Source organism: Sinocyclocheilus anshuiensis, unplaced genomic scaffold (assembly GCF_001515605.1).
Source record: "Sinocyclocheilus anshuiensis isolate Anshui unplaced genomic scaffold, SAMN03320099.WGS_v1.1 scaffold423, whole genome shotgun sequence".
NCBI lineage: Eukaryota > Metazoa > Chordata > Actinopteri > Cypriniformes > Cyprinidae > Sinocyclocheilus > Sinocyclocheilus anshuiensis.
This window is the reverse complement of record NW_015549610.1, coordinates 167,966-179,579: the sequence shown is the minus strand read 5'-3', so window position 1 is coordinate 179,579 and position 11,614 is coordinate 167,966. Positions and strand designations below refer to the sequence as shown.

Genomic DNA, 11,614 nt, shown 5'->3' with positions numbered 1-11,614 from the left:
CCCTCCCCCCCCCCCCCGTTGAAAACAACCACCTCATTTCAATTTGTTAGCACAGAATGTTATTTATCATAATAATAAATATTCAATTGTGAATCAATTGTTACAAAAGATTTCTATTTCAGATAAATGCTGCTCTTCTGAACTTTCTATTCATCAAAGAAACAGATTAAAAATCTAATCTGTTTTCAATGTAATAATAAATGTTTTTTGAGCAGCAAATCAGCATATTAGAATGCTTTCTTCTGCTCTAGCTCCCTCCCTCCCTGTACAATAAGTCCATGTGAATATCTGTCTCTGCTAATTTTTTGAATGTAACTTTACAATCGATATCGATGCCCTTTAGCACAGGATTCTGAATGATGATAATAATGGGGTGCTAATGATAGCCTAACAGATAGCCTACTAGCAGTTTAATACTCAACTACGTTAATAAAGACAAAACTTTCTAGCGTATTTACCGAAGAAACTGACCTGCACTTGAAGCCCTGAACAGGTCAGTGATGTTGCTACATTTCACTGCCTCTTCTGGCCGCTTCCTCTCTTTCATCGAGTCCCACGCATCAGTTCTGTTCGGAACCGTTTGACGGAAGCGCGGAACAGACGTGAGCTGATTCGTATAGCGCAGCGCTGCCAGTCAAGACTAACCGATTTATGATTTATCATCAAATGAAAAACTCGGAAATTATCACTTTGGTACATTGAGAAGGCATAAATATAAAATATTAATAATAATAATAATAGCTAAAAAAACAAAAAAAGGCCAGCGGGCCAAATCAGCCGCCAGGCCACCGGGAATTCTCCCGGTGCTCCGGATGGCCAGTCCGGGCCTGGTTTGAAGGATACAGAACATGAGAGTCTGTATGTGTCAAGGACGCCCAGCACACAGAGTTCACCTGAAACAAAATTAAAAGGAAATAGTTTTCAATACTATAAAACATCTTATTTTTGGTGAAAGGAATTCATTTTAAATTCTCCTGGTTACCTTGCGGTTAGTGAAATAAAGGTTATCACACATCTCCACCGACAGAGAGCCTTTTCTGCAGCCATGGAAATTCATAATGCCGTACTTGCAGCCTCCGTGTGACACATCATTTACTGTGAAGACTCGCTCACAAGCTGAATCTGCCTAATAAGATGCATCCACAAAAAAAGGAAAACGGTCAGACTGAAACCACAATCACTGCCAAAACTGAATCTTCCTTCTGCTAGTTTTTCAAAGAACAGACAACTGGAAGTCAAAAGCTCCAGTAACACCTGCCAGCAATTCATTTCCATGAAAACAAAGAGTAACCCACAAATGGTTTGACTGTTCTCAAGTTGCCTGTCCTCAGCATAACAGTTTTTCCACTGAGAATACATTTAAATGGACTGAGTTGCCTCAGAAATCAAGTTTCAAGTTTTTCCATTAAATGAGAGGCTTACAACAATAAGACGGAAGTTATCTGTGTTTGGGCTGGTGGAGTTGGAGCTCTGCACCTCCAGCCTGTGACGTTGCATCCCACTGACTTTCACTTCATGGATTAACCTGCAAAATGAGAACAACCTTGGAATCGAATTCATTTTGGGATCCAATTTTTTTCCTGGTCAAGTACTTTCTGAAAAAAAGCTGCATCCATAAGATATTTTATGTCATACCTAGAATAGGAGCTTGGGGGCAGCAGACCCAGACGTCTCTTCTGTAACAGCAATGCAGAATTCAGCCCAGTCCTGGGAGCTTTCTGAACATATTAGGGAGAAACAAGGAGAAAGTGAATCACCTGCACCTCTCAATACAATAATTTATTACTGACAAAACCCATCCAGCTACTGCAGATATGCTTGTCCGTAAAACCTCCATAGATTTCTCTCAAATAACTTTACAGTCAGAATTCAGTGCAAAAAATGTGATACAAGCAGTGAGAAATGTCCATATAAACTACATTTACATATAGCTAGAGGACATATTCAGTAATTTCACAAGTCACCTTCCTAGGACCATCATCCTCCGCCAGAAGCGCTGATCTCTTTTTCTCCTCTTCCTTTTTCTGAAGCCCTTCTTTTGTCAGAGGGTTACAGTTGTTGTGCCCAGGCAACAAACGAAAGTAACGGTTTTTCTCTGGGTCAAAGTAGAAACCTGGCAACTCTATAAAGAATAATGGTTAATGGTTAAGTGAATCGTTTTGAACTGACAGGACAAAAAGACGTAAAGGGAGATAATGTAACTAAAAGTTCACCTGGTGCAGATGAGGATGCTGAGGATGAACTTGCATCACCTGCTGCACTGTCAGAACTAGGACAATTAATAATGTTAATGGCTAATATAAAGTTAAATACAAGCCTAACTGAAAATAATCCCGAAAGGAACTGAACTGCCAAAATCACTGACTCTAGGTCTCAATAATTTAGTATGAACACATGTGCTGATTTGGAATGCAACATACACATTGAAGAGATTGTTCACTAAAAAAATGACTCACCCTCATGTTGTTTCAAACCTGTATGACTTTCTTTTGTGGAACATAAAAGCAGATGTTATGCAGAATGACAGCATTCACTTTGACTGCATCTTTTGTCCATACAATGAAAGTGAATATTACTGAGGCATTCGTTCTGCTTGACATCAACTTTTGTGTTCCACAGAAGAATTTAAACAGGTTTGCAACAACATGAGGGCGAGCAAATTACATCATTTTAATTTACAGGTGTGTCTAGGTGAAAAACGATAGAGTCTGTCCGTGTTAGTTACCTATATTCCTGCTCATCTTGGGCTGAACGGTGTCTGCTCCGCCACTGTGACTGATTTTGGTGTCGGTGACGGTCCCTGCCACTCGATCGCCAGTTCCCCCGCTTCATTTCTACTTCTCAGGAGTCATGCCAGTAACTTATATCTCAAATCAGTTAATGCTTTATATATAAATAAATAGGGAAAATTGTGTATTCATTTTTGGGTTTAGCACATATGAAGGAAAACCTAAACTTTTTGGAGCATTATTTAGAAACTGAGCAGTGATGCAAAACTCTGATTTGTTATGGAGCTGAACAAGGGGTTAACATGCTAAGACTACTGTTATGAACACGCACGTGGGTCGTTCGTTTATGTTAACGGTTAACAGTTACTCTTGCAGAAGAGAACTCGCGTTCATATACTGATTGTTCGCTGAAATAACTTGTAAACTTTATGCAAAAAGAAGAGTCATAATAAACTTACCTGATAAAAATGCACTCGTGCTGACTTCTTCCTGTTTGGAAATATGATTTCCTCATGACACCGGGAATTCCCGCCTCCTTACTGTTCATTGGTGGAACCCTGAGACTTTGCGATATTGAAAAATGTGACTGGATAATCAGCTGTCAATCACGTTAGGGGCTGTCTCGTTGACATACAGAAACATACACGAAGCTAAGGAATTCATAAAAATAGAAATAGTTATAATTAGCACGATGTAACTGTGTTTTAATTATGATCGTTGTATGTATTTATATTTAAAAGAAAAACAGATAAAACAATATAGGCACAAACATGTACACTGTTTATTTACATGTTTACTTATATTATCATATATAATAGTGTTAATGAATTAAATTACATTTTTATATTTAAAATAGGTCCTACAGAAATTACCAAGCACAAATTGTGTAGTAATTATGTAGCAAACTGCAATAATATAATTAAAATAAAAATCTAGTTAAAACTGACAGATGTTATTTTTCTAAAGGCTACAGGCGGCTCTTATTCTGTTGCTGAATGTAAAACATCATATGCAGTCTGCATAAATAGCGTTACTTTAGCTCTTCAACTTCCAAACAAGTAGTCTACTCTAAGTAAAGATGTTGAAATAATTTTTAGAATTTTGACAGCTCTCGGAAGCCACGCCCAGATTCTGATTCCTAGTATTGTATTGGCCAGACTGCCGGACTCTGAGGTCCGTATTGGCTGCTTTTCTTTCACAAGGTTCCCAAAGAACTCAAGAGATTTGGAATATTGGGTTACAGTGTGGCAAAATGGCGACTGTCATTCAGAATCCGCTGAAAGCGTAAGTAATTATAAACATTATTTTCGCTCGTTTTCGAAAATGTGCTGTAGTCCGCATGATTTAGAGCGTGGGTGCAAATCGAGTCTCGAAATAGGACCGTATTGACCGTGCATTTTGTATTTCAATGAATTCTGTCCCAAACGACTGACTGTTTAACCCAGTTTGTCTTTGTGTGGGTGTGAAATATATACATATGTAACTAAATAAATTAGAAGCGTTGTGTTCGGATGTTCATTCTGCAAATATGCAATATGTGTGTCTCAGCATTCAGCCTCTGATGGTCAGTGTTAGTGCAGCATTATTTCGGATGCAATGCTTTGAGAGTGTAACGTTACAGACTCCGTTGACTTCTTTGCAGGACACCTAGATAAAGCCTTGGCCATATATAAAATCTGTCGGGATGAGCTGTCATGTGACTACACGAGCGCGCTGTATGCCACGCTAAACAACGTATAACGTAAAATAATAATTGAAAGTTTCAGATGAAACGTGGTGAAGTAAATATGTTTCGGTTGCATTACCGTTTTAAAAATGCCTATAAGAAGGCATCGAATAATTTCCCCGTTGTGGCCTATGGAGAACTGACAGACCCTGTCACATACACATTGAGAATCGGAAAGTGGCAAGTTGCAGAACGAGTAAAATATGAAATATGTTCATTTTCCATAAGAATTAATTAGGTAAGTTTCTCTAACGCACATACAGCTTTAAGTTGTATCCAGCCCTTTCGTTTTTGTGCACCCGCGTGATAGTAAACATTAACGTTACGTTACATTGATATTTGCTTCGTGTCTGGTGAATAAACGCCGTTTTATTTGTGATGATATATTATAGTAATATAAAAACAGGCTAACAATCATGAAGTCAAGAGATAAGTGATGAATAACAATGGAATTCCTGTCCTGTTCTCTGTTGTTTGTCGGTTGAAGTGCATGTGACAGAATTCCAGGTTCTATTGCATTACATTTATTAGTGCTTTAAGAAGAGGTCAGAAGAGGTTGCCCTTATTACTGGCATTTGTCAATACCTTTTGGTTTAGACTGAGTTGTCCCGATGTGGAACTTTGTAGGAATTGGTTTTAAATATTTGATGGAGGAAGAAATGATTTACTTATAGTGTGATGTCTAATAATCACTAATCTCGACATTAATAAAGCAAAAACATGTCACCCTTTGAATTTCACATATGCATTTATCTTAAGCTATTCCTACATTGCACAGTGAGTGGAATATTTGTAGTTCTGCAGGCATTTAAAAGAAAGAAAATACTCATGCTATATATGTTATACATATATGCAATATCTAGTCATGTTTTATAACATATGTATTATTTGTGTGTATTGCATTACTATATTGCATGAGTAACTACATTATTTACAAAAGTATTTATCTTGTCTTATCTTGCAAAGGAGTGAGCTAGGATTGCATCTGGTGCCTCCTCAAAAAAAAAAAAAAGGTTGCATTACACCCTTGGATTAATACCAGCCTAAATCATAGTTACTTTAGTGATTCATCTCCATTCAAACTCAAGCTGATTTGTCGATGTAAGTGTGTACACTGAGGGGGATGCACCATCTCTAAATGCTGTGGTGGAGCAGATTAGCAGTATCCCAGGATCCCTCAGTACCCATCTGTTCCAATGACTAGCTGCAGAGATGTCAGTGGGCAAGAGACGGAGCCCCATCTGCTCCAGATCAGGGACATAAAGCTCCCCTCCCATCCCACCAAAAAGACATCAGGGGGTCACCGGGAGCAGGAAAAGGAGCCATATACACCTGTCTGAGCACACTTTCATGTTTTCCCTCTTCTCAGTGCTATTATTCTAAATACTTTGCTATAAAACAGTAAGCATTTTCCCTTATTGTGTTATGGAGGAATCTGTGAATGTTGGATTTGGTTAACAAAGACTGTTGCTGGTGTAATTTGACTGTTTTGGCTATGCTGTTTTTTCTTCCTCTGTAAATCTCATTATGTTGCCCAGGCAATTAATGTGTTTCTTGTCTGGTTGCTTGTTTGTTGTGAATGAGATTACTTCCCACCGCCGTTAAATACAAGAATTGTTTTCTACCAAGGAGCAGTCATATATACTGTGTTCAACAGCATTTAGTCTATTCATTTATTAGTGTCTGGAGAGCGGGTTCAGCTGGTTTTGTGTTTGTTTCGTCTCATATAAATCGAGGGGGCATTGAGGGGGTGAATATGTGGGGTTTAGGTTAAGGCGCTTGCAGTAGCCTACTCCCCTCCCCCCATCTTCGCTGTCTGGATGCATTTCGCTTTCGCATTACAACTGCACTACAAACACCGTTGAGCCCGAGGTCTTTGTGTGTCCAGGAACAGGGGTTTGTGCTGGGATAGACTGCACTACTCTAACCCCTTTTCCTGTTTATCATTTGTTTGTTTTTGTATATGCCATACATGTTTTTAGTCAGCTGAAATAATATGGCTTGCAAAAGAAAAAAAGAATGGACAAAAAAAAACGGAAAGGAAAGCATATTTTACATGCCTCTCTTCATTCCATTCCACAATTAATTTGCAAACAGTCTAGACCTCTACATCACATTTTTCCTTTTCTTTTTAAAAAAGAAATACACTAAATATTTGCTAACAAGGATGACAACTGCACACTTCAGGACTTCTTCAAGCTCTTCTGGCCTCTCTCTCTTGCTTAAGGCCCTTTCCTTCTTCACTGCTGAGGGGTTTCTCTCAGAATGTGAGTGATATCATGAAAGCACAGCGGTCTGATGGGGCACCTATGTTTAGCTTCCTCACAGCCTAGATTTGCTTCAAACTCTTCAAGACTGACTAAAGAGGTTCACAGCAGAGCTGAATTAGGCATTGCATTTCCATTACAGTCGTACATGATTTCACAAGATTCATAATAAATCGTAAAACTATTCAATATACTATTCAATATACAATTTCTGGGTACAACTTGCATGTGAATTACCATCAGAAAAGGAATCTTCTAAATACTTACACTAGTCTGTGGGTGAGTAAAAGCTTCAAGTTTGTTTGACTGATTTGCCTTTTGAATAGGGATAGGAGTTTATTAGGACATTGAAAACTAATATGAAACGCTACCATAAGTTTGGGGTCAGTAACAAGTCAGCACAACTGTTTTCAACATTGATTATAAGACAAGTTTCTTGAGTAGGAAATCAGTATGATTTCTGAAAGATCAAGTGACACTGAAGACTGGAGTAATGACTGCTGAAAATTCAACTTTACAATCAAAGGAATACATTAAAATTCAAATATATTAAAATAGAAAACCATTGTTATAAATTATAATAATATTTCACAATATTACTCTTCTGTATTTTTTTTATCAATGCAGCATAAGAGGCTTCATTCAAAAATATTACAATATCTTACCGACCAAACTTCTGAACAGTATATATTTCCAATATTAAAGGGGTAGTTCACCCAAAAAATTCTGTCATCAAGTACTCACTCTCATGTCGTTCCAAACCTTTTTTTTTCTAATTTTTGTTTTCTTTGCGCACAAAAAGTATTCTCATAGCTACATAATATTATGGTTGAACCACTGATGTCACATGGACTATTTTAACGATATACTTTTCTGGGCCTGCATGCGAACATTTCAGTAACATTGCTGTTTATGGAGGGTGAGAAAGCTCTCGGATTTCATAAAAATATCTTAATTTGTGTTCCGAAGATGAACAAAGGTTTTATGGGTTTGGAACGACATGGTCCCGATATCGCATGTAGTGCTAAAAATGACAGTAAAAATAGTCTAGGTATGGTTTATATGCATTAAACAAAAAATGAAACCTAATGATTAAAATTAATTGAAGCTACAGTGTTAAATGCCTAAATTCTGTTGTAGAGGATCAATGCTTTTTGGTATGGCAAACGTAGCCCCAGTAATTAATGGTCAATTGGATTAACAGGCATGTATAGTGAATGTGGTGCACTCAGTGCCCTGGGTGTTCAGAGAGAGAGAGAGAGAGAGAGAGAGAGAGAGAGAGAGAGAGAGAGAGAGAGAGAGAGAGAGAGAGAGAGAGAGAGAGAGAGAGAGAGAGAGAGAGACAGAGAGCGAGAGAGAGAGAGAGAGAGAGAGAGAGAGAGAGAGAGAGACTAGAGCTTCTGTTTTCAGCCTCTTCATCTCCCCATAGACACACAGAAAAGAGCCTGACTGTGATGGATCACTCTCTCTTCTCACTATACACTGTGGAGTGCAAATCCCTATTCATATCAGCACCTTCCTATCCTCCGGTGCACCATAGACTGTTTTAAAATACCCATACAATCACTTAAAATGCTTATTCTGTTTGGAGAGGGGGTTTACTTTAAAGTGAGAGGTTTTGAAGAGGTTTAGAGGTGATGTAGCAAACAGATCATCACAGAAAGTCCCGCCCCCAAATTAGCACCATTGGTTGAGCCAAATGTTGCTGTGTTTAACAAAAAAATGGTGCACTTCAACTGGAAATCTGGACTTATGATGAAGCATTTGTAGTGAGATTTGTGAATGAGTAGGTGATTTGAACAAGAAAGCCATATGATTAAAAAAAATTCTGATACAGCATTTCGGTGGAAGCAGATCTTGTTTATTCGCACTGATGAAAAGCTTCCTTAGGAAGTGCTTCGAGACAAGACGTCTCTGTGCTGGTCTGTGTTAACTAATGAAAGCTTAATCACATTTGGAGAGCCGATTTACAAAGCACGTGTCTAATTGAAATGCAGTGCTGATTATCACGACGGTATGCATATGTATTTGAAAACGAACAACAATTCTCAGAGCAACGCCTACCTAAGCCAATGATTATTCATGGACACCTGTCCTTAGAGAGACCATTTGGATTAAATCAAACTAAAAGGGGTCATTTGAATATGAAAGACATCTTCTACATCCTTAAGAAATGTGGCTACACTCTTAAAAATAAAGGTGCTTCACGATGCCATAGAAGAACCCTTTTGTCTAAATGGTTCCATAAAGAACCTTTAACATCTGAAGAACCTTTCTGTTTCACAAAAGGTTCTTTGTGGCGAAAGAAGGTTCTTCAGATTACAAAAAGGTAAGAAAGAGATGGTTCTTCTATGGCATCGCTTGAAGAACCTTTTGAAGCACCTTTATTTTTAAGAGTGTATGTTCTTTTGAGACACAAAGGAGACACCCCTGTTGTTCAAGTAATATGAATATAGACGCTGGCTGAGTAAAGGGGCCTCCAGCCTCTGAGTTACACACAAAACTGTGAATGAGCCGCAGCTCTGCTCTGCTGAATAAAGAATAGGTATTAATTTCCTAAGAGCAGCCCAAGCACAAAGCACATGGCTCAGTGCAGAAGGTTCATTTACAGTTTTCATCGAGGCTGAAACAGGCTGATAGAAAAACGCTTGTTTACAAATGCATTTGAATTGGATGTGTGAAGACTGAATAAATGTTTAGTCTGCAGCTCATTTTCTTTGCTCTACCTCTCAATGAGAACATATTGTCTGCTGCTTTTCAGTGTATTTTCCCTATTTATTCCTATATACTCTTCTGAATTTTTGTAGCCTTCTTGTAGCTCAAAGAATAAAGCTTCTGTAAAGGACAAAAGCTTCTGCCAAATGCATGAATGCAAATATATATTATTCTTCTAAATCAGGTACTGTGTCTAACAATCAATGCCACCATTTATTCTCAAGAAACAGTATTATTAATAATTTATATCATATAATATATAGTAACAACAATCTTGATAAATCTCTAGTAATATGAAAATGTGGAAATAATAAAATATGAAAATAATAACATAAATAACACAACCAGAAATGCAATAATAGTTACCATTATTATTAATAAAAATAAGATAATGCTTTTATTGTTCAGTATCATTTTTTATTATTATTGTGTCAAAATGCAAAAACAAAGTAATAAAGTAAGAGCTTTTTAATAATAATAATAATAATGAGAATTTTATAATGAGAATTTATTTAATATTAAATATTTTATTGAGTATAAATATACAGAATTGAAATTATGCATAAATAACAAGAACAAATGATTGAATCAAATGATTATTATTATTAAACCGGTAATTATAAAAATGAAGATAATCATATTTTCATTGTCGCAGTATAAGGATTATTATTTGTTATTTTATCAAAATTCAAAAATAATAAAAAGTTTCACATTTTGTGTATTGAACACTTAATATTTAATAATATTTTAGAATGAATAATCAAGCAATTAAAAAATGAGTTTAGCTCTTTTCTTTCTTTCTTTCTTTCTTTCTTTCTTTCTTTCTTTCTTTCAATTCAGTAATATTTGTTTGGTGATTTCATTTATTTGATTGACTTCTTTAACAATTAACAACATAATCTGTGCAAAATTAAGGTCTAGGCTTTTTCCATTCATCATGCATTGTAGATGTTTTGCACTGGTCTACATATCTTTAAAACCTCTCAGCTTACAGAAGAATTGAAATCCAAAATGCCTTGTTATGACACCTAGCTGAATATTTACTCTAAAACATTCCAATGTCGTACCATTCCACAATTTTGGTGAGCTCACAAAGACTGTGAGAAGCCCAGCTTTAACCTTTCACTTTCAAAGTTAAAGGATTTTACTTCACCAAAGTCACATTTCTGTTTCCTGACCAAACACTTGTAAAACATGCATCATCTATAGTAGCTTCATGCTCTTGAGGTTGTGAAAATCAAATACTGTGACAGATTTAATAAACATCCCTTCTATTCTCCTAATCGACATTAAAAGAGTGAAGATCTCAACGACCTTCAAGAGGCTCTCTTCATCCGTGCCTCCAGGGAGGTGGCAGAGAGAATACGTGTCTTCCAACACGCCAGTCTAACTGTTTACATAACTGCTCCACTCTGTTGACCAGAGTCCTTGCCTCGAGTGTAATACAGGAGGCCGTGAACACATGGTATGTTTATAGAAGAGGTTTTGTATGGGGGAGGCTGTATGAAGTGTGGTGTCCACACACAAGCTCTTCTCCTTAAGATGGTGCTGATAGACACCGTCATCATCAGCTGCTCGTTGGTAAGCACTTGTCATCTCTAGGGGCTGTTATGGTTTTGTTTAAGGTGCTAGTTATAGATCGGCTCTGAGAGGAAACTTGAGTTGAGAGCCATCAGGGCCGTTTAGTCCAGTGGAGCATGTTGATGATTATGGTAGGTCGTGGGTGCTCTAATGCGGGCCTCTGTCACTGCAACTTACATAATGACTCCTGCAGTCTCCAGCTGATAGCACAGGCAGTTTGTTTCAGGGAAATAATGCTCACAGGAAGCCCAGGAAAAAGGGTGCAGTGCAATATAGTGAATGCTGGAGGAAGGAAGAAATGTAGATGTAATCTGGAGGTTTTCGAGATGAATGACGAAAAGAATCAAAAATTCAACAGCTGATTTGGGAGATGATACTGTTCTCAGTGTCTTTTGGGTAGAGACTGGTAACATAATGAATTTAATGATTTGGTTTCTATTTTGATTTCAAATATCAATTCTGGTTGGTTGGCTCATTCTAGTCTTTGAAATTCACAATAAAAGTCATATTTATTCCATGTAGCAACTGGTTTCTTACCTAAACGCATACAGTACTTTGTGTGTGTGTATATATATATATATATATATATATATATA

At 37.2% G+C, this 11,614-nt stretch overlaps 2 protein-coding genes across 8 annotated transcripts in view; one reads left to right on the top strand and one right to left on the bottom strand.

Annotated features, from left to right (window-relative positions):
* wdr21 (WD repeat domain 21) overlaps positions 1-3,261 on the bottom strand; it is an 8,625-nt gene extending 5,364 nt beyond the window's left edge. Inside the window, exons 1-8 of one of the 4 annotated variants that reach the window (XM_016448023.1) lie at positions 3,188-3,261; positions 2,726-2,837; positions 2,214-2,269; positions 1,965-2,122; positions 1,636-1,718; positions 1,423-1,525; positions 983-1,126; positions 844-893 (exon numbers count right to left, since the gene is read on the bottom strand). In XM_016448023.1, the coding sequence (XP_016303509.1) occupies positions 844-893; positions 983-1,126; positions 1,423-1,525; positions 1,636-1,718; positions 1,965-2,122; positions 2,214-2,269; positions 2,726-2,832 (701 nt within the window). In that variant the 5' untranslated portion in view covers positions 2,833-2,837; positions 3,188-3,261. Of the gene's footprint in view, positions 1-843; positions 894-982; positions 1,127-1,422; positions 1,526-1,635; positions 1,719-1,964; positions 2,123-2,213; positions 2,270-2,725; positions 2,884-3,187 lie in introns of all 4 variants that reach the window. The other 3 variants (XM_016448020.1, XM_016448021.1, XM_016448022.1) reach the window with 3 other exon arrangements.
* Positions 3,262-3,951: 690 nt separating this feature from the next.
* Positions 3,952-11,614, top strand: part of LOC107659173 (zinc finger protein DPF3) — a 40,081-nt gene continuing 32,418 nt past the window's right edge. For all 4 annotated transcript variants that reach the window (XR_001630883.1, XM_016448017.1, XM_016448016.1 and 1 more), the window contains exon 1: positions 3,952-4,013. Coding sequence is in view for 3 of the 4 variants with exons in the window: in XM_016448017.1 (XP_016303503.1) it covers positions 3,982-4,013 (32 nt within the window). In the remaining variant the exon portion in view is untranslated. The remainder of the gene's footprint in view (positions 4,014-11,614) is intronic.